Source organism: Ailuropoda melanoleuca, chromosome 2 (assembly GCF_002007445.2).
Source record: "Ailuropoda melanoleuca isolate Jingjing chromosome 2, ASM200744v2, whole genome shotgun sequence".
In the NCBI taxonomy this organism is placed as follows: Eukaryota; Metazoa; Chordata; class Mammalia; order Carnivora; family Ursidae; genus Ailuropoda; species Ailuropoda melanoleuca.
The window spans coordinates 146,185,210-146,208,478 of NC_048219.1; the positions used below are offsets into that span (position 1 = coordinate 146,185,210).

At 38.1% G+C, this 23,269-nt stretch overlaps 2 protein-coding genes across 4 annotated transcripts; one reads left to right on the forward strand and one right to left on the reverse strand.

Annotated features, from left to right (window-relative positions):
* The first annotated feature begins 84 nt into the window (after positions 1-84).
* PJVK (pejvakin) lies at positions 85-8,431 on the forward strand. Of its 2 annotated transcripts, XM_034654805.1 has the most exons (7): positions 175-235; positions 2,077-2,144; positions 3,401-3,596; positions 4,364-4,505; positions 5,620-5,737; positions 7,170-7,268; positions 7,483-8,431. In XM_034654805.1, exons 4-7 carry the CDS (start codon positions 4,434-4,436, stop codon positions 7,773-7,775), a joined length of 582 nt encoding a protein of 193 aa, XP_034510696.1. In that variant the 5' UTR covers positions 175-235; positions 2,077-2,144; positions 3,401-3,596; positions 4,364-4,433; the 3' UTR covers positions 7,776-8,431. The 2 variants fall into 2 exon arrangements, with proteins under 2 accessions (XP_002918869.4, XP_034510696.1); XM_002918823.4 differs by having other exon boundaries at positions 85-2,144.
* Positions 8,432-9,937: 1,506 nt separating this feature from the next.
* Positions 9,938-22,420, reverse strand: FKBP7 (FKBP prolyl isomerase 7). 2 transcript variants are annotated; one of them, XM_011224429.3, is made up of 5 exons: positions 21,889-22,420; positions 21,244-21,787; positions 19,822-19,973; positions 14,713-14,843; positions 9,938-10,825 (listed from the first exon to the last, which is right to left on the reverse strand). In XM_011224429.3, exons 2-5 carry the CDS (start codon positions 21,450-21,452, stop codon positions 10,664-10,666), a joined length of 654 nt encoding a protein of 217 aa, XP_011222731.1. In that variant the 5' UTR covers positions 21,453-21,787; positions 21,889-22,420; the 3' UTR covers positions 9,938-10,663. The 2 variants fall into 2 exon arrangements, with proteins under 2 accessions (XP_011222731.1, XP_002918868.1); XM_002918822.4 differs by lacking the exon at positions 21,889-22,420 and having other exon boundaries at positions 9,942-10,825; positions 14,713-14,846; positions 21,244-21,784.
* Between the last annotated feature and the right edge of the window lie 849 nt (positions 22,421-23,269).

Below are 23,269 nucleotides of genomic sequence, written 5' to 3' on the forward strand. Positions count from 1 at the left end.
TCCCGCCTACCGGCTAGCGGGTCTTCTGGGCGCCCGGCCCCGCCTCTCCCTTCGAGGCTCCGCCCCTTCCCCAGTTCCGGCTCTTCCCGCTCCTGCCGGTTCCCAGCCTTCACCCCGCGAATTCCCAGCGCTTACCTCCCACCACGGCCTCGGCGTGGGCTTAGTTCTGCGTCCTTAAAAGGAGGCGGTTTCCGGCCCCGAGAGGCGGCTTGTTGGGAGTGAAGCTTCACAGTGTGTGAGGCCTTAGGCTCAGTTTCTTTTTCCGTGGTGGGGCTGAGGGAGGTTAGGGATGGGGCTGCGTCACTTTAAGAAAAAGATTTCAGAATTCTAAATGCAAAATTGCTGCGGAACGTCCCTGGACCTGGCCTCGAAGCTTGGGACTCGCGGTATATCCGCTTTGAGGGGCTGCAGTGGGCTCTTCTGGTCTGAGCCCTGCCTTGAGGAGCTCGCAGGAATGTCCGGGGACCCCACTCCCCCAACCCCCACTTCTCTCCCGCCCGGTGGTTTTCCATTGTCTCTAGGCTTTCGTCGCGTTCGCGAGCGGATCTGAGCAAGGCTTAGGTGTAAACGAAGGCTTTTCTGTGGGCTCCAATTAAATGCTGTTTCTGTACACCTGTGTTGTTAGTCGTAATTGCGTTTGCCTGGGCTGCACCACCTTAGGTGGGGATCAGACAGCGACGGTAGATCTGTTGCTCAGGGGTTTGCTAGCCACTTGCAGAAATGACTCCCTGTGCTTTCTCTGCGTTGTGGAAGATTGCGCAGTGCTGTTCACACAAAGGGGCGTTATTCAAAACTTTTTTTGGTTTTTGGTTTTTGGGGTTTTTTGGTTACATGAGAGCCTTGGATACTTGTAAGCAAATGAAAACAGCTGAATCTTGAATCTAGTCAAATTGATTTATAGTATTAGAGGCTTGAATTAGGCCTATTCTGTCTTCTTCCCACTATCCCTTCTGTATATGTATCGCGATTACTACCATTATGTTTTAACGAGTATGTTACTGTAAGTGCACATAGCCACTTTTTCAAAATATAACATCTACATAACTATGGCAATACAATATTTCAAGCATTCAGATTTGTTTCTAAAATTTATTTTTTGCCCCGATATCTTAAAAACAAGCCCAAACTTGATATAGCTCTCTTGAAAAGTTGAGTAACTGAGGTAATAACGATGAAACAAAATAAATGCAGCACTATTTCAAAGAGTTGTCTATCTGCCACCTACAGAGTAAGAAACCCCTAAGTCATAGTTTATAGTTATTTATATATGTTAGTATTATATAGTTATTTCTGAATTTATATATGTAATCTGGCTTTCATTTGTTATAAAAATCTGCATACAGTTGCTTCTCTATAGTCTGTGAATTTATGTTTTATATTAATCACTTGGTTTTGTAGCATATAAGAAGGAAAATGAATGAACTGTATACTATAAGGATTCAAAAGAGCACTTTACTGTTGCCACAATTGGCATGGTGAAGTTGTGAAGGAATTCCCTTTGGACTAGGTCCACTGTAGATGGTATCCAGGGCTAATGTTAGTGTCTAAATTGCATTGTTCCCGTAGAGCTATAGGTTTCCTCAAAACTGGCAAACTACTATCAACAGTAACCCTCATCAAGGACATTGGTTGTATTTTAAAATTAGTAGTTTTCCGCATATGTTTTAGTGCTTATAGACCGCAATTCCAAATTGACTTGCTCTCAGTATATCATTTAACACCGTTGATCTATAATTCATTGCCTGAGCACCCCAGGAGAGGCAGTGTTGTGAATTGTACACTGGTAAGCTACTTGGTGAAACCATGCTTTGTATTTTTAATGTGTTCAATTATATTTAAAATCGAGCAAGTCTTAGGTTTGTGCCTGGTTTCTTTGAAAGTATGGATTGTTATCTGAGGGTTGCAGTTGATGACATTTTCATATCATATTAATATGTTTGCTGCTGCTACCAAGAGCTTTGTCAAGCAAGTTGGAGATGGAGGGAGATTAGTTCCTGTTCCAAGCCTCAGTGAGGCTGACAAATACCAACCTCTAAGTCTGGTGGTAAAAAAGAAGCGATGTTTTCTCTTTCCTAGATATAAATTTACCTCAACACCTTTTACACTGAAAGATATTCTTCTAGGAGACAGAGAAATTTCAGCTGGTAAGTTTAAATATCTGTTTGGGAGTGACTACTCATTCAGCTATATTATTGACAATCCAAACTTCGGTTGTATATACTAATATTTGTAATATTTGCACATTGATAAAAGCAACTTATGATAGTAGTAATAAGATTAATAATACCTAAATTTGTATAGTATCAAATCTCTTATTTGTTGAATGATTTTCCAACCTAGTTTGTGAAATTACTTATTGTATAATTTTATTTCAATTATGTTATAGACTGTTTTAACTGAGCCAAGTTAGAATATGACAAAATAATATATTTCTTCATCTATAAAATGGGATGCTACTTAATCTTACCTATCTTACAGAGCTAAATGAGATGAAAGTAACTTACATTTATTTCTTATGACTCAGTTATTGCAATTGATAAACTGAAATGTATTTTACAGGCTAGATTAGAAAACAAATTGACATTTTGACAAATTATTTGTTATAAACACTTGTTTTTCTTTCAACTACTCAATGGATCTTACAGTGTACAGAGTTCTTTTGGTGGAACAAAGAACTTAAGTTTTTTTTAAGTACTCTATTTTTTTGTTGTTAAATTACTTGAGTTGCTATTTTATTTTTTAATTAAAAATTTTTTTAGTTAATAATGTTTTAATAGTATTATATGGTGACAGATGGTAGCTACATTTGTGGTAAGTATGGCATAACACATAAATTCATCCAATCACTATGTTGTATACCTGAAACTCATATAACATTGTATACTTCCTACACTCAAATAAAAAAATTAATTTTTAAAGAAAGAGTTCATTTTCTAGCAAGAGGGATATTTTACATGTTTTAAGATGTTTACATGTTTTGGGGAGCCTGGGTGGCTTAGTCGGTTAAATGTCTGCCTTTGGCTCAGGTCATGATCCCACGGTCCTGGGATAGAGTCCCACATGGGGCTCTCTGCTCAATGGGGAGCCTGCTTCTCCCTCTCCCTCTGTCTGCTGCTCCCTCTGCTTGCCACTCCCCCTTCTTGTGCTCTCTCTCTCTGTCAAATAAAATCTTAAAAAAAAAAAGATGTTTACATGTTTTAACAATAAAGTCATAATTCATGCAGATATATTTATTTTTTTTAATTTAAATGAGTTGCTATTTTAAATCTTGGCTTGAAATGTCACCTTTCTCAACTTTGGTGTAATGGAGTCTTAAATAGTAAATTAATGCATTACTATATATAATCTATATTAGATGAATTTAAGACATTTAAAAAATATTGATTTTCTTTTCATAAAGGTATTTCGTCTTATCAGTTACTGAATTATGAAGATAAATCAGATGTTTCACTCTATGGAAGGCGGGGCAACCATATTGTGAATGATGTTGGGATTAATGTCACTGGATCAGATTCTGTTGCAGTAAAAGCCTCATTTGGTGTGGTAACCAAACATGAAGTGGAAGTATCAACGTTACTCAAGGAAATTACTACCCGGTCAGTAGACTGATACTTAATCTACTTCAATGTTTTCATTAAATATTTTAATTGTATAAATTTCATTACAAAGAATACTGAAAACATTCAGGTTATATATATTGTCTAACATTATTTTTTTATTTGTTTGAAATACTACAAATTAGCAATATATCCAGACTTTAGGTAAGGGTAGATATCCAAAATCAGTTGGTTTAAACAGAAGTTTTAATTGTACCACAAAATTGCTTTGGCCCTGTACACATTTATTAAGTTATTAGATTAAAAGAATGCACGGGGGTGCCTGGGTGGCTCAGTCAGTTAAGCGGGCAACTTGATTTCAGTTCAGGTCATGGTCTTAGGGTCCTGGGACTGAGCGCTGTACCTGGCTCTGTGCTAGGTAGGGAGTCTGCTTGAGGGTTCTCTCTCTCTCTCCCCCTCCCTCTCTCTCCCTCTGGCCCTCCCCTTGCTTGTGCACTTGCTCTCTTTCAAATAAAAATAAATAAATCCTTAAAAAAAAAAAGAATACACTAACCTGCTTGCGACAAATATACTAAGGGAGTATCTTCCAACAGACTCCTATAATAAGCATGTTTTAAGAAAAGAGAAAGGAGAGGCAGATTATTAGTGGCTATCGAGCATACTTTCTGATTCGTATTAGACCTGCCTTGATTTATTTTTTGTTAAGGTGGACCATAAATGAGTAACACATGACAGCAAAAAATGTACCCTATTATATGTAATTAGATGTGACAGATTCTTGTGAATATCTCTGTTCTTTATTCTAGAAAAATTAATTTTGACCACAGCTTGATACGTCAGACAAGGAGCAGCAGAAAGGCAGTATTGTGTGTGGTCATGGAAAGCATTCGAACCACACGACAGTGCTCACTGTCTGTGCATGCTGGAATTCGCGGGGAAGCCATGCGGGTAAACCATGCTCATTAGGTTTCTCTTACTAAAAATGTGCAATGGGAGTTTTTAACAAGTACTAAATTTCTAATGAGATGTGTGTATTTTGTGTGTATTTGTATAATGTTAAGATTAAAGAGCCACAAGTGTTTATAGGATTTTGCACAGTAATGGTTTTGTTATAGAATTTTTAAAAAATCCAAGAAAACTGTGATTCTCAATGTGTAATATGATGCAAAAAAACCCCACTAATCCTTATGAAATAATGCACCCTAGAGTCCTTCCTATGACTATTTAAATGATCTTTTATGAATAAATTTGAATGCTTATATTGAATTCTTGATTTCATTTTTCAGTGATGTACTTAATACTCGAATTTTTGAACGTTGATTTTATAATATTTTAATTTTTGCAATAATATTGTGAATAGCCAAACATGCTTCATTCAACATTAAATTCCTTCAAAAAACAAGAAAACAAAACAAAAGCCTCTTGGAAGTTATTTGTGTATAGTTCTTAGCTTAGTATTATTTGTCTTTGTCATTCACATAGTTAATGACCCATAATCATGACTTGACTGGCTTTATTAAAATGAATTGTTAGAAAGATAGAGTTCAATGAAAAACTTCTGGAATCTTTGCAAATAAAAGTTCTGTTTAGTGGCTACACTTAGCTGTCCACCAAGTTGTTTAACACTGGATCATTCTGGGGGCACAAAGTGAAACATTTATTTAATTGTTGGAGATTATTTTGGTAAATAAGTTGATGATTGCTTTGGAAAGCTGCTGAAAACTCTGGGGGCTTTGGAACAATAGAGTAGGCTAAAAACAACTGTAGCACTTAAACAGTTGGTTTGTGGTTGAAAGAAAAAGTTGTCATAGAGCATTACTGTTGTAATCATTGGCTAATCATTGGCCCCAGTACCAATGTTAGTGAGAAAGTGGTAAGTGGTATTCCCTAGATCGTGAGACCCAGTGGACCATTTGGACTTCTGGTATGAACAGTTAAATTCAATGGGATAATTTGTTTGTTTTTGTCTTAATAGTAAGATTGTATGAAATGTTTTGTTTCTCCAAAAAGCTATCCTTACATGTTATGCTCCTTAATAATGTTATTTACTTATTTACTATAGTTTCATTTTATGGATGAACAGAATCCCAAGGGAAGGGACAAAGCTATTGTTTTTCCAGCACACACAACCATAGCTTTCAGTGTTTTTGAACTCTTCATTTACTTGGATGGTGCCTTTGGTAAGTGAATGATTTGCATGAAACACTGAAATAATGATACTTTTAAGAAGAATTTAATGGGAAACAAACACGTACACACTCTCTCTATGTAATTGTGGAAGAATGATACTCTCAGTACTGTCAATCTTACACTTGGGTAAAGTAGCTGGGAAAGACCCTCTGGTTGCTACTCACCCACTGCCTCTTTTCTGCTTCTTGGTGAAAGCTGCAGACTCCCCTCCACTGCACTTTTGATTATAGATAAGAGCTTAAGTGCAATCTACTGACAAGTATTCCTTGACTTACATGGGGAGATAATAAATGATCTTCTAATAGGTCATTTTTGATGATGGCAAATAGAGGAATGGGTAGATAGTTAAGATGCCTGTCAGTGTCAGGGTGTCCAAACTAAGATAAGACAAGTTTTTTTCAGTTTTACCTCGCATAGACTCAGCTTCCCCCCAACTCTCCCTAAAAAATAACTTTGACAGTATAAACGCTTACCCTAAAATTGTCTTTATATACCTTGCAGAATACCTTATATACCTTATATCTCAGTGCAGCTCACTTTAGACTTTGACATTTCACAGGTCTTTAAGGTTAGGAGACCAGCCACCTCAAAGGACTAGGCAAGGGAGCCCCCTAGCCATGGTAATTTATAAACATTTTTAGACCTGTTTTTGTTTCTGTAATTCTGTGGGAGGAGAGAATAGGAAATCCAGAAACATGACAAAACATGCTAATTACAGTCTATTTGGGAAACTTCAGATATAGGTTTTTACAATTATATTGATTCTTAGGAGGGGTATAAACTGATAGAACTGATATATCCATCAAAATTTAAAATGTGCATACACTTTTGGGAATTTATCCTAGAGATATACTTACAAGTATGGGAAGTGATACAGGCATAAGGATATTCGGTTTGTAATAGCGAAAGGCTGGAAATAACCTTAAGATCTATTATCAGTAACTAATTGAATAATGGTGCATCCATAACTACGGAATGTTATGAAGCCATTAAGAAAATGAGGTATGGCCCCTGACATGGAATAATGTCTAAGAGATATTTTAAAGAAATGTGTGTAGCATATAACTATTTGAGCCTCAATAATTTTATGTACATACATACATACATATCTATTCCTTCATGCTTAAAAAATAATATGGAGTATTTCTGGAAGTATACTCAAGAAACTTAACAGCGGTTATTCCGGGGTGGAAAACTGAGGCTGGGGTGCAGGGTAGACTGGAGACTTATTACTGTATCCCCCACTTCTGTAGTCTGGATTTTGTACCATGTAAATGTTAGCTTTTCGAAAAATATATAAAATTTAACTTAAAAAATACAGTGAATGGCATGTACCAGAATTCATCAGCGACAACTAAAACTCCCAATAAAATATGAGTTGTTCAAGTTATAACATCTTCTAAAAATCAATTTTTTTTATAGACCTTTGTATCACTTCAGTGTCAAAAGGAGGATTTGAGAGGGAAGAAACCGCGACGTTTGCGCTGCTGTACAGATTGAGGAATATACTATTTGAGAGAAGTATGTCCATTGAGGAGTATTTCAAATGTTTATTTCTTCTCAGATTAACGCTTGAGTTTATCCAGTCAGGACTCCTGTCTGTTAAGGAGGAATTTAAATCCAAAAGCCAAATCATTTCATGACTCATGGTTTAGATTCATGTATGTCTGAATGCGGTGTGGTTATGTATTTCTTATGATACTTCTAACACATTTCTCTGTTTTTGTGCTTTCAGATAGAAGAGTAATGGATGCCATTTCTCGTTCACAGCTTTACTTAGATGATCTTTTTTCTGACTACTATGACAAACCTCTCAGCATGACTGATATTTCTCTCAAAGAAGGGACTCATATCCGAGTTAACTTGCTTAATCACAACATTCCAAAAGGACCTTGCATACTCTGTGGAATGGGGAACTTTAAAAGGGAGACAGTTTATGGGTGTTTTCAGTGTTCTGTCGATGGGCAGAAGTATGTGCGACTTCATGCAGTTCCTTGTTTTGATGTCTGGCACAAGAGGATGAAATAAAACGGAAAGTGAACATAGTGTTTTAGGTGCAACTGTGCCACACACCTTTCCAAAATCATCTAGGTATGCTTTGCTGAATTGTGGCGAATTAAAGAGGGAGAGGAAAGAGAAATTAACCCATCAGGGCATCGATTTCTTCATCTATAAACGTGGAGATGATAATAGAATCTGCCCTATAAATTGTCATAAAGATTAATATTGTTTATGTGAAAAAAGGTTTAAATATAAAATTCAAAATATAGACGTTCCTTCATGCTATCTACCAGTTACTTTAGAATTATATTTGGGATTTGGCTATAATTTTAGATAACTTTACGTAGTGATTTTTCTAAATATCAATTTTATCTTTAATTGACTTTTAATTCAACATTTAAGAATGACAAGAGGTTAAAAGTGGTGACGTTATGGTGCTTTAACCATTGCCTTATGTCTGGTAAAATGAGAAAAATGTGTTAATAATTTAATGTAATCCTAAATGTTTAATTGTGGTATCAAATGAAAAGCACACGGAGCTCAGTGTGGGGTTTTATGGACACAGTTCACAAGGTGACTGATAGCAGTTTGCCTTTGTGTGACGTACACATGCTCACTAGTTTTGTCTTTATAAAAACTCACTACTGTCATTTGAAAGTTAAGGCAGCTAGGACACCTTGATCTTTCTCCTTTGAAAATGTTTAAAATATTTAACATATTCAGTTTGAGAGATCTTTTTCATCTACTCTTTAAGACGTCTGAAATTTTTCATAAACAACCTAAATTATTAATTTATTATATACCCTTATTAAAATAATTGCAAATGTAATGAAAATTCTAGAACCCAAAATGTAGTAACAGCACTCACTACTAGGTATATGCCTGTGAAAGCATAAAGCAATCGTGTAACTACGAAATACCTGATTATGTAGGTAGGATGGTTAAAATTCTATTTATTTGTGATCAGAGTTTTAGAATCAATCTCCATTTTACATCATCTATAATTTTTAAAAACATAGTTTAAAAGCACTTGGAAAACAATGGGACAGAAAGGATAGAATTATGAACAGTTCGTACTTTGGAATGAGTTTCACGTATATCTTCTTCCACTATATTTGTGTTTTGAGCAGAATATATGAGTCAAATGCAAATATGAGCATACTGATTACAAAATGCTCTAGCGACTTTTTTTAATGTAGAGAACAGGGGCAGTTTCCAAGCCAAAACATAATACTGAGTCACCAATGGAGCAGGTTTTCCTGAGGGAAGTCAAGGAACGAGAATTGGCAATTGAGCAAGTGAGGAGTTACAAAATTGGGTACAGGCATGAAGCCCTCTTGGGAGGAAAGGATAGATAGCAAAGGCTTTGGTTTTATGAAGTGTCAAACTCTGTGCTATGCGTACGTGATATCCGTTAATCTGGTGGTTTTTTTTGTGTTACCCCTGAACTCTGAGATAATAGAATTTCTGGCAGTGTATCTAAAGAGTGTATAAAAGATGAACACCGAACAATGGTTTGGAAAGAGCTTTGGTTTGAACTCACTTGTTTGGAGCAGAGCTATTTAGTGCCTGACCATACTTTTCTACACACGCAGTGGGCCAAACCTTACAGGGTCCAATAAAGAACGTGCCCTTTCTTTGACACCAGTGTGATCTTCTACAGCATCTCTTACCTCCTGTTCTCAAGTCGGATGTCATGATTTGACCATGACACAAAACTGCCATGGCAATGTATTCCCTGCTTGTATCCTCATTAAATGTCCTCACCTATAAAATAAATTCTACGAATTTTCGAACATTTGATGGGGTGCCAGTTTGTAATGCTCATTCATGATCAACAACAAGAACACTGTAAAATGAAGTGACCTAGGATAGAGGTGCGTAGAGAAAGGGAACCGGAAACTAAGAAATACCATGGTGTTAATTCAAAACTATCAAGACAAAAAGTTAGGGATGGTAGATCCAAAGGCCTGCAAAAGGGAAGAGGAGGTAGCACGTTGATAATGATATCTGAAGGAGTATGGACTCAGAGCAGTGTAGATTTTATTATGTCTGTTAGGTAAGAGGCGCGAAGTCTTTGGTCTGATCAATTTTTTTTTTAAAGATTTTATTTATATTTGACAGAGATAGAGACAGCCAGCGAGAGAGGGAACACAGGCAGGGGGAATGGGAGAGGAAGAAGCAGGCTCATAGCGGAAGAGCCTGATGTGGGCTCAATCCCACAACGCTGGAATCACGCCCTGAGCTGAAGGCAGACGCTTAACCGCTGTGCCACCCAGGTGCCCCTGATCAATTATCTTTAAACATTTCCCATTAGAATAATGACCAAAGGCCAGAGCTTGCATCAAAAAGTAGAGACCGTGTTAAGGCGCTCTGTGGGACAGAAACTGTACAATGAATATTTTCCAATGTGCATACAAAAGGAAGATTTGTTTAGTCCTGTGATTTTATATCCTTCTACTTGTAATGCTGGGAAATGTATAAACAAATGAAATGTTAATTCTTGGGTCCTATTGAATATTTTCAATATATGAGACATTTTTACAATTAAAATGTTAAAAATTTGATATTTAAATATACATGTCGTTAAGGTTAGAGCTGGGAAGAACTTGTAGATTTTGACCTAGGTGTCCTATTTCCTGATGGGGGAGAACTGCCCATTGGGACACGGAGGTCTATTTTGTGGTGCTGCAATTTGTGTTCACAGAATAAAGCAATAGGAAACACAATTATAGCTTTCCTGAAGGTTAAATTTGCAAAATAACACACATTTATTTTGTCAAAATTACATGTATTGAGGGGATCAAAATATGTTCTCGTGGGAGGAAAACAGAAAATACAAGTTCTAGAAAAGTGACCTTGTTTTATATATAAAGTACAGTAAGTAGCTAAGAAAATTTAGAAATAAAAATATACTATAGTTCATCGTGTTGATACACATTGTATTCCTTGGAAGAAATGAAGCCATCGCCATCATGGTCATTCTTCTTAAAAATATCTTCTAAAACTGCATTCTGATAGGACTTGTCATGTGGCTTGTCATCTTTTTCAAATTCCCTTTTCAGGTAGTGATTTATCTAGAGGGCCAAAATAATGTCTTTAATAAAAAGGTACCACAGTAAATTTTCAGCTACTTGAAAGAAATGTTTACATAAGGAAACTCAACTCTAAGGCTACTTATCGTAAGGGATATAAAATTTTAAAAAACTGTTTGAGGTTTTATCCTTCTAACCTTTGAAGCAATTTTTCTGAAAAGGAACATCTTCAAATTAGGGTCCCCGGAGGTTATAGGTGGTTAGTGGTACATACTCAAAGATTAACATCTGAATTAAATTTTGTGGAAACTAAGTGTTTTCCAATAATCTATACTGTCTACGTTATGAAAGGAAAATCAGGAAAATCATTCTTGAGGATTTCTATTAGTGAATAAAACCCAAATTGGCATTTTTATAATCTCTAAAATTACTGCATATATTGTATTATCATTAAAACTCAACCACAGATTTTGAAATAAAATTTAATTTTCTTAATTTTCCTATGCTTCTATAACTCTCCTTCAAATCTACATAACTATGTCAATCTCTATGATAATAAGGTCAAATAAAAAACAGGTATTAAGTATTCTTTCTCTGTGTAATATGACATTTCTCCTAGCCACAAGGGACTACTAAGCACTTGACATGCGGCTAGATCAAATGGAGATACGCTACTCTAAGGGTTAAATACACAACAAATTTTGAAGACAATAAAAAATACTGATAATTTTTACATTGATTTCATGCTGAAAGAGAAATATTTTAGATATAGTGAGTTAGACAAAATAGTATTAAAATTCATTTCACCTGTTTCTTTTTGCTTTGTAAGGTGTGGCTACTAAAATTTTTAAATTATATATGTGATTCAATTATATTTCCATTGGAAAGTGCTGATATATATATAATAACTAAAGAAAGCAATGTGCAATAATCTGGAGATACTGTTCAGCAAGGCTTCAGCAAGGTATTTTAAAGGCAAGAGTATTTTTGAAAGCTAAAGTTGAACTCTCAGAGGTTTTTAGCAGTATGTATCCCAACTCAGTCCATCATGAGTAGACTTTATTTTAGAATGATCAATAGATCTTTTTTTTTAAAGATTTTATTTATTTATTTAACAGAGAGAGAGAGAGCCAACGAGAGAGGGAACACAAGCAGGGGGAGTGGGAGAGGAAGAAGCAGGCTCCCAGCAGAAGAGCCCAATGCGGGGCTTGATCCCAGAACTCCGGGATCACGCCCTGAGCTGAAGGCAGACGCTTAATGACTGAGCCACCCAGGCGCCCCTGATCAATGGATCTTAATGAAGGATAGACCAACTGTTCTCAAGTGAGACTTCAGTCCTATTGAGGGAGATTCATTTTTTTTCTTCCAGTTGAGCCTTAGCAATCTGATGTAGGTGAAAAGAATTTTAAAGAACCTCAAATATTCCTCAGTTTCTAAGTAAATATATTTTCATAACCAATATTACTGACTCTCAGGACGTACTTTTCTAGTACAGTGTAGTGGAGAGGTACGAAAAGGCAGCAGGTAAGAACGTAACCTTAATTTTGCTAGCAATGAGTTCCACACTGTTTCTACTTCATAATTTAATAAAAATACTGTGTCCCTCTTCTTTCCTACCTTGTACTAAAGAAATAATTGACTCAGTCTTTCTGATGATGAAGGGAGGTAGTTTCTTTTAGTTCATGTTTCAAATCTAGTCTTTGTCATGTACTCGCTGTGTGGTCTTGGACAAATAATTTAACCTCTCTGGACCTCAATTTTGTCATCTGTAAAAGGAGGGAAACAGTATCTCTATGGTAGTATTGATGTGAGGATTAGAGTAACATTTATAGGTGTCAATGAAAGATAGCTATCCTTTTCAAGCATATGAAAGTCACTCTTACCATTTAGTGATAATGCAGCTGATACCTGAGAGACATCTGGACAGACTGTTGCTAAGCAGGTCACTGTTTTGGACTTTCTCTACTTTTATTTTCCAGAAAGAACTAAAGATCCCATGAGGGCTACTGAAGAGTATTCACACTGCAGAATGTGCCTCTTCGTGTGCATTTGATAATGAATGGTCTGTGTGCACAGGCTGAGCTCTCTGGTGCTACGTGAATTCCTCTGCTGCTGTTCACTCTGAAACTCATAAGGAGTCAATGAAAGCTACGTACTGGGATGGATTTGCCACCCCTCTAATTGTCCTTCTTAAGGAACGGGATATTTTCATTCACATATCCGTCTTTCTCTGCTGAGCAACCAAGGAGTTTCAGGGGAAAGTACTTACTAATATCCTGGAGGAGGAAGTAGAATCAGGGTGGGGGAAGGACTGGAAAGGGAGAGGAAAAAGAAACAGAGAAAGGGGGCTCGTCTCTTGAAATCAATGACTCAGGCACCTTTTGTTACTTAGGTGGTAGAGTCGTACATGTTAAACTGTCTCCAAGCAAGAGGGTGGCAGACAAATGGGTTACTCGATTTAAGCAAAAAGGGCCGAGTCAGTGGGACTAAGCCAGGCACCAGCCTTCAGCAGTACAAACATTAGCCTGAAACATCCATGCTGGAAATTCCCTGAAACAGGCAGGGCAGGCCATGGTTAAGAGCAAAGTTGCAGGGGCAACTGGGTGGCACCGTTGGCTAAACAGCCAACCCTTGGGTTCAGCTCAGGTCATGAGATCGAGCCCTGGGTCAGGTTCCATGCTCGGCACAGTCTGTTTGAGTTCCTCTGTCTCTTTCTCTGCCCCTTCCCTCCCTAAAATAAATAAGTAAATCTTAAAAAAAAAAAAAAAAAGGCAGCAAAGTAGTGGAGCTAGACTGCTAGGTTGCAGTCTGATTTTGCCACTTAGAGTAGTATGACCTTAGGCCAGTTACTTAACCTGTCTGGGCATCATTTCCCTCTTCTATGGCATAGAGATAATGATAAACTGTCATAAAGATTAAGTGAGTTCACATGCTAATGTGCCTACAGTAGTACTTGGTACTGAGAAAGCACAAAAAAAAATTACTATTATTGTTCCGACATCTTTATTAATCTCTCAATTCATATATAAGACTAACTGGAGGGATGCCTGGGTGGCTCACAGTCAGTTAAGCATCTGCCTTCGGCTCAGGTCATGATCTCAGGGTCCTGGGATCAAGTCCCACATTGGGCTCCCTGCTCCGCGGGAGCCTGCTTCTCCCTGTGCCTCTGCCTGCCGCTTCCCAGCTTGTGCTCTTTCTCTCTCTGACAAATAAATAAATACAATCTTAAAACAACAATAACAACAACAACACAAAAACCTAAGGAACACAGAAGCTAGTTAGTGACCTCCTGACTCCTGCTTACAATTTTCTAATGCACACAATTCAAATTCTTGCTATCTCTTTTCATTCTCATATAATCCCCACAACCTTGTGAGGTAGAAATAATTTGCACTGTTACAAATTCCTACGGTGCTGCTTGAACAGGCTCTGTTCTTGTGGTCTAGAAGCTGGAAATGCCCTATAAGATTAGCTTGGTATTCTAATGACCCTCTGGCAGGGAGAAAGGCAACTGAACGGGATGACTCAGTTACAAGTTGTTTTTTTTTTTTTAAAGATTTTATTTATTTATTTGACAGAGATAGAGACAGCCAACGAGAGGGGGAACACAAGCAGGGGGAGTGGGAGAGGAAGAAGCAGGCTCACAGCAGAGGAGCCTGATGTGGGGCTCAATCCCATAATGCTGGGATCACGCCCTGAGCCGAAGGCAGACGCTTAACCGCTGTGCCCACCCAGGCGCCCCCAGTTACAAGGTTTATATTGAAAAAGCACATTTTCTTCTTGGAGTTTAGAGTTTTTAGTAACCAGCTCTATAAAAGCCAAGTAATGAGCCCATGCTTGGTAGAACTAAAAAATAACAGATGTAACAGAGATGTATTTAAATTGTGATGAAAAAATTAGACTGCACATATGGAATTTGTTTGAATTACCTCGGCTTTAGAGAGTTGCCTGTCATTGTCCGTGTCTATCTGTTTAAATGTTTCAATGCTTCGTGGTCCTTTGGTCACAGCATAAAGTTCAATCTCAAAAATCAATGTTGCATCAGGTGGAATCTTGCCTTCTGCTAAAGGTATAATTTTTAACAGTTTAACTTACATGAAGATAGTATTCAAATATTTATTCACAAATAGCCATTATAGCATTATGATTATATTATTTCATATTTGTAAAAACCACTTACTAAACACTTTTAAGAAAATTTTTTCCACGTTTTTTTTAATTTTTTTATTTTATTATATTATGTTAATCACCATACAGTACATCCCCAGTTTCCACGTTTTTAAACCAAATCAGCTTTAAGGACCTAGTGCGCTATTATTTCCTGATTGAATTAACATTAACTACAACTGGTGTAATTTTTATTAATATACCCCATCATTATACAGGAGAGAGCTACTGCAGAGAAGAAATGCATGGGCAGAAAAATTTCAAAGTTTTAATGTGTAATCTTTTAAAAAATGATATTCTATAGTTATTTGGAAGTATAAATAAAACATACGCTTCAATATAATCATCTTTCCAATCCTTTATAGACATTACAAAATAAGTACAATGAGAAAATAACACAGTAACAATTTTATGAAATCTCTAATCACAATAAAAAAGTTAAGTATTAAGTTGAATAGTCCTCTTGAATAAAGTTAACCTATTCACTCACTTGTGATGTCACAGATGATCTTAGCAAGCTATGGGCTATTTCAGATGACCATTTCATAAAAATAACCTGCAGAAATGACGAGCTAAGTAAGAGGCAGGGGTTGGCTGGTGTTATCAGTATTGCCTAGATACTCAGCCATGATAGGCACTCAAAGATTTGTTGAATGAATGCCCCTATGGTTTATTTTTAAAAAGCCTGTTTGTTCTCTGAAGGAAATAGTAATTTCTTTAATGAAACAGTGGAGAATTCTTGCTGAAGTATTTATATAACCCAAAGAGAAAAGAGCTTGAAAGTTATAGCCAAAAGGAGAACTGGATCAGTTATCTCCAAAGCCAGGACATAGAAAAATCTACTCATGCATTCTATGACTACTGAAGTTGTAAGCAATGTAACCACCTATTACCTGACTTCAGAGTAAAAAGAGGTAGAGATTAATTCAATGATAATTTTTACAAAATCCATTCTTATTCTGTCCAGTTACAATCTCCTTACAACAGGGAAACAACTAATGATAATAAAGACAACCTCAAAACACAAATTCAAATTTCTTAGGAAAAAATATTACAAGTACCTATGAACTTTCTGAATAATTCTACTGTAAATACAGAAAATATTGTCAATTAGGTTTTGTCTTACAAAGATATTAGAGCATAAAAAGGAGAAAAAAGTGAATTTGCTATAGAATTACTTGTATTTAGAGAAGCGGATCAAAGACGTAGGAGTTAATGTAAGGAATCTGTACGTACCATGTGTACTGTTAATTAAAGCACTAAAAAGTCATGCATTTCAAGACATGCAGGGTGCTCTGTCACACGAAGCAAGGATATTGCACAGAGAAAGCCTTCTTCAAGTGCTACCTAAAATAAAGTTATAGCTGATGTTAGGGCTCAATAACAACTCATTTAAAAGAGCTTATTTGACAGGACTCCTAGGTGGCTCAGTCAGTTGAGCGTCTGCCTTCAGCTCAGGTCATGATCCCAGGGTCTTGGGATCGAGTCCTACATCGGACTCCCAGCTCAGCTGCTCCCCCTGCTTGTGCTCTCTCTCTGACAAATAAATAAATAAAATACTTTTAAAAAAAGAGCTTATTTGACAAGAAGTGGTTTGTTAAGCAGTTACAAAAGGTCTCCACTGCAATTTTTATGTAATTTAATCTTACCTATTGTAATGCAGGTAAGCCAGCAATTAAGTATGTTCCAAAGAACATACTTTTTCTGGGCCACAGTTTCCTTATGTGTAAAACAAAAGTGTTGGTGGTGTTACTAATGAGATTCATCGTTTTTAGGTTTACTGGGGACACCTCAAATTGAATGCGAACTAACTTCTTCAAAGTTAAACTTGTACCTCTCTGCAGCAAGGGTCTGGATTCTTAATAGCTTAGGCAGCCTGGGTAGTCATTCATAGCTAAGCATAACCTAGTTTACAAAAAGGAAACTAAGTGGTCATTTGCTATAGGGGAAGGGGGCCCAATAGGATGGATGAGTGCCTCTTGGTGCGGGATATGGTTACAATGAGATTCAAGAGTCTAAAAGGCAAACTTTGCCTGTCTCATCTTGGCTAGAATTGGCCTCAACATATGACAATATTTTTGGGCAAGTACTGCATTCAATTAAATTTATCTTCAATTTTTTTTTTCTCTCCCTCTCCCAGATTCCTCTACAACTAAAAATAGGATATACAAATTATGGTTCCACGGGGAGCTATTTTGATGGGACCAAATGATTGGCCAAGAGCATTTAGAATAAAGCTGTAGTTACCTGGAACTCTCTCTTTAGGAGTTTTCAGTCTGATTGGGTTTGCCTTGTGCCACTAACCTCCCTGCAATCCAATTTGGGGCAGTGATCCTCTGCTCTTGCTGGAAAGAACAGGTGAGGGAATCGCTACTATTAATGAGTTAATAAAACAGCCTCAAAGAGGGTGTGCCATTCAACGAAATATTTGGGAGTAATGACAAGATTTAGAAAACTAATCTTTAGTGACTTTAATTACATACTACATATTTCAAATAGGTGGAGTTAGCAAGGATTCTAAATAGTATGAGGAGGGAATGATTATAGTCTTTACACAGCAAAAGAGAGCAAGGATCTAATTGAGAATGCAAAGTAAAAACCATCCCTCTGCCAGGCTGACCATTTTCCCCCTTTTAAAAACGTTCCCTCTTTATTCAGCTCTACTTTTAACTTTGGCAATTTAAAAAATTTTTGATTTTGGAAAAATTGATACATGCCCATGGCAAAAAAATTAAACAGTACAAAATATTAGAGAGTAAGAAGAAATCTCCTTACACTTGACCCTCAGGTTTCCTTCTCAGGAGCACATAATGTCATCAGATGACTGTGTATCCTTCCACATATAATCTGTGTAGATTCATGATGCATGAACCCCTCATAGGTAAGATCTCTGAGGATAGGAAATTGTTTCTTCTTTGTACATGGGCTTTATGCTCAATGCCTGGAACAGGGCCTGGCATTGATGCTCAATAAATATTCCTTGCATGGATACATTCTATCCCACTTTATTTATTTTATTTTAATTTTTTAAAAGACTTTATTTATTTATTTGAGAGAGAGAGAGAGAGAGAGCAGGAGCATGAGCCGGGGAGGAGGGCGTGGGGAAGAGGGAGAGTCAGAAGCAGACTTCCTGCTGAGCAGGGAGCCCGATGAGGGGCTTGATCTCAGGACCCCAGGATTATGACCTGAGCCGAAGGCTGAGGTTTAATCAACTGAGCCACCCAGGTGCCCCTATCTCACTTTATTTTTAGCATATTAATACATATGGCTCTATGGCATTCTTTTTATTGGTTGCACCATAATCCATTGTATAGATATACCATATTTAACTAATTTCCTATTGATGGATACTCAGGTGGTTTCCAGTTTTTTGCTACAAAATAAAAATCTGTAATGAATATTCTTTTATATATACCTCTGTGTACATTCCTGTAAATGGAACTATGGGGTCAGAGGGTATGTGCTTTTAAATCTTGATAGAAATTGCTAGAAAGGTCAAGTGACTTACATTCCCAACAATAATGCATGAGAATACTGGTTTTCTATACCTGTGCCAACTTTCATGCCTTTGATAATCTCATGAGTGAAAATGGTGTCTCATTTTGTTTTAATTTCCCTTTCTTTAAATTAATGAAACTAAGTATTCTCATAGATTTAAAGGCCATTTGTATTTTCTTTGTTAGTGGGCTGTTTGCCTATTTCTAGGGCTAGGTTCATTTTTATTATTGATTAGTAAGAGTCTTCATGGTAGCTGCAAAAATTTTCCCCATTTATCTGGTTTACCTGGGTTCTCAGATCTCACAGTAGGATTTTAAGAATAGGTAAGATATTGAAAGAAGCAGTTCATTTCTTCCACATTTCAAGGCTGCTCCTGAATTTGGGTAATAGTGACTGACAGCTTTTTATATTCAGATGCTCTTTTTACTACATTCCAGTGCTATCCTTTTACTTTAAGATCATGTTGCAGTTTCCCGAGTTTTATGAATTGGACTTTGGTACTGCTTACCTAGGGTATATGCTATAGACATTTATGTCATAATTAATAAAATAACATGTACTGAAATAAAAATGACTAAGGTAGAGCTTATAGAATATACAGGATCTTTATGAGTACTGCCAATACGAGAGGGAAAGAACCTCTGGCCAGAGAGATGTCTTCCAACGATGTCTTATTTTCTTTATATGTAAAAAGTGGGACGCAAAGCTGGATTGGACTAGATACAACTAATTTATTGGACCTTGTGATTCTGTAACTATTTCCTCTGTGTTTTTTTATTTTACTTGGTTTTTTTCTAGTGATTCAAAAATTTTTAATTGTGGGAAATACATGTAACATAAAATTTACCACTCTAACCATTTTAACTGTATAGTTCAATACAATTAAATACATTCACATTGCTGTGCAACCAATCTCCAGAACTATTTCGTCTTGGGAGAGTTGAAATTCTATACCCATTAAACCAATTCTACCTATTCCACCCTCTCCCCAGCACCTTGGCAACCAGTCTTCTTTGAATTTGACTATTCCACATACCTCATACAAGTGAAATCATACAGCGTTTTTTTGTGATTGGCTTATTTCACTTAGTGTAAGGTACTCAAGATTCATCCATGTTGCAGCATGTAGAATAATTTCTTTCCTTTTTAAGGCTGAACAATATTCTATTGTACGTGTATACATGTTGTTTATCCACTCATATGTCAAAGGACACTTGGGTTATTTCCACTTTTTGGCCATTATGAATGGTGCTGCTATGAACATGAGTATACAAATATCTCTTTGAGATCCTGCTCTCAATTCTTATGGATACACCCAAAGCTGTGATTTAGTTTTAAATATAACTTAGAGATATAATATTAAAACACCTTACCATAGCCTTCCTTTCCATATGCAAATGAAGGAGGTATAATCACTTTCCTCTTCTCTCCAGGGCACATATCCATCATCGCAATGTCTAGGCCTTTTATAACTTGTCCAACACCAAGAACAAACCACTTGGGGTGGCCTTCATTTTGTGTCCGGCTACAATATAAAACAACACTTAGGTAAGCTGATTTTAAGAAAAATGAAATCAAACTTTAAAATACACCTGGACGCGATGCCTGGATGGCTCAGTCAGTTAAGCATTTGCCTTCGGCTCAGGTCATGATCCCAGGTTACTGGAATTGAGTCCGGCATCAGACTCCTTGCTCAGCTGGGAGCCTGCTTCTTCCTCTGCCTGCTGCTCCCCCTGCTTGTGCTCTCTCTCTCTCTCTCTCTATGACAAATAAATAAAAACTCTTAAAAAAATAAAATACACCTGGACATTAGGTTATAATTTAAAATTGGAGTCCTCTCTCTTTTCCCATATTAGTATTCATTCTGAACCCCCTGGCGGGTTGTTTGGCTCAAACTTCTTTCATAATACCCAGAAAGAAGTCTGATTTGCCTAAAGTTAGTCATTAGGAGTCATGTCATTATCTTTTTTATTGCCATCTTGCAAAAACTATTCAATAGTTACCTTTTTAATGGGTCTCCCGCCTCTAACTAGCTTCATGGTCTATCCAAAAACTCATTTAACCTTTCTGAGTTTGTTCTAAAAAATGATGGTGCAGGTTTAGCTTCAAAAAGTCATTTGAACAATTATTAAAATTTGTATCTTTTCTTATTAAATTTATGTATTTTCTTCCAAATGGAAAGAACTAATTTTACCCAATCCTACCTTTATAGGGTAATAGCACAGATGAAGAAAAGCCATTCTTCCTCTGAGTAATAAACAATCAATTAAATCAGAGCAGACAGTGGTGAGATGAGGGGGGAGATGGGAGAACATAGGGCCCAGAAGACACCAGGGAAAGACACTGTTGTGGTTTTTGGATACAGTTGAAAAGTGGCCCTCAGTCTGTAAATATCATGCTTCTGGAGGCCAGATAAAATCTCTTAAACTACCCTACCTAATCCTCTGTAAAGAGACTCCAACAAACAGAAAAAAAAAAAAAATGGTGAGAACATCCTTACAGACAGTACCATGACTTACCCTTGTATAGATCCCAAGAGTGGTGGCAGTGGTCCGGGTGCCTGTGTATGTAGTGTATTTCTGATAATCTCTTGTTTAATAATTTAAAAAGTAATAGTTCACTAGGGAACTACTGCATTTCAGTAGGAATTTCCCCCCCTAGGAATAAAAGGCTCAACTCTTACTGTTAAATAACAAGAACAAACCAATCAACCAACCACTTAGTTTCTGGTTGACAGAGAGAGCCTAGATTTCATGCATTAACTGGATGCCAGGGCACTTCACAGCATTTCCTACCTGCAGTAGAATTTCGAACCATCTTTAGCCAAGTAGCCGTCGTAATGGGCATTTAGCAGGTCTCCCTTCTTGCTCGTCTTAGAACAGTTTTCTGGACGATGCAAAACTTCGATTTTCACTTCCGCTGTGCTCTCCTCTTCCTTTTGTCCCAGAGCAGTAAAAATGCCCGATACATAAAAGAAAACGATTAATCTTAATAAGAATTGCATGGTTCCTGAAGTTGGCCTCAGATGACCACGGCGTTCCTTCACGCGTGTCACTTGTGCCCCGGCGCTGCGAAAGCTGCTGAGTTCCGACGCGTGGCAGGCATTGTTTACGTCACAAAAAGCCCGGGGCGGGGCGGCCCATGGCCCCGCCCTCTTGGGTTTCGCGCTCAGCCGCAGAATTTTCGTCTGTCGTCTTGGGTTCTGTCCCTCTGGTTCCCGGCGCTTTGGATGGCTGTCATCAGTGGTTAAGGCAGTACTGAAGACTTGCACCGCTTCTCGTTAACCCCGCACATTTTACAGAAGGTTTCCTCAGGGTTCGCTGGTAATGATCGCATTTCCTAAAATGAAACCCGCAAAAGAATTAAATCTCTTGGGAGTGGGATGTTGTAGTCAGAGAATACGGCTGTCATTTCTGGGCGTAAAAGGTTTCTCCTCAGACCTCTAGGGCACTGGCGGGCATCGAGGGAGTCACTCTGCTTCTGGCGTGTCCTTGAAACACCGTGTCGGGGTAGAGTCACGCATTAAGAGGTTCCAGGCTAAGCCACACACAATCTGACGGCCACCTGGTTGCGAGTAAACAGAGGGGCTGCTGCTCCTCGCCCCTTTAAAGGCGATTCCCACCAGCCAACTCCAGCGATTTGGGACGTGCTGCTGGTGTGTGTTGCTCTCTCCTCGCCCCTCGGGGCCGCTCTCGATCTGAGGCCCATGGGAGTTGGGGGAAAACCTGACGGTGTCCCTTCTCTTACCAACGCTGCGAGATTGGGAGATTGGTAACCATCCGCTGTGCACAGATGGGAAAATGCATTTATTTGAGTATTGGGGCCTTTCGTTCCAGTCTCCCAGACAATACGCAGCAGGGATTTGACCAAGTTTGACATAAAACCAGCCTTTGCCCCATCCAACATTTTGGGTTGAAGTTGAAAAACTTCCAAACATACAGAAAAATTGAATTTTATTACCCCATCACCGCGGCCTTCAAGCCATCACTTGGATTCTATCATTAACACGTAACTATATTTGACTTATTACTCAACCACCTACCCATCTCTCCACCCATTCACCAGTTCACCTGATTTCCAAGTGAATATCCAAAGTCTTTTTACCCAAATCAGAAAAGCTTCAGCGCAGGCCTGGCTTAGGTTCTGGAAACAGAGTTCGTTCTTCCTAGTCTACCTTGGCTATGCTAAGCAAAACCGCAGCACTGAGCCTGCTTTGCTTAAAGCCTGCAGCATTTCATAAATCTGAATTATCGTCATTATGTAAGATGACCATTTCCAAACAGGATTTTTTAAAATCATAAAAACTAGGGGAAAGCCCTTATTTCTAGAATAAAATAAATCTCAGAGTTTGGTTCCATGTTTTATATTGTAAATGAAGTAGTGGCTATCTAAGGTTGATTGTCAGCGTGGTAACTGTTCTTGGGGTCCCTCGCGGTTCCTTGCTGGAGGACTCTCAGAGGCACACTGAGAGATACCTTCCTCAGAGGTAATTTCTTGCGCCCCTTGAATGTGGGGCGAGGGAAACAGAAATAGGTAGTCTTTTACGTTCTTGAAACAACCACCGGAAGGACCTGAGGCTTAGCGATAGGAAAACCTGAGCGGCCTACGTACGTCTCCCGCGGGAGACGTTGCGCGAGCAGCTAGTCCTCGGGGCTGCGGGGGGCCGAGGGCGCCACGGGGTCCGAGTCCGCCGGCCCGGGCTCGGAGGCTTAAACCCCGCGGCGTGGTGGGTCCGGGCCTCTCCGGGGCCGGAGGAGAAGTGTGGGGAGCCCCGGGACCGCCGGCCGAGGGCCTGAAGGAGGGTGAGGAGGAGTCTGGTAG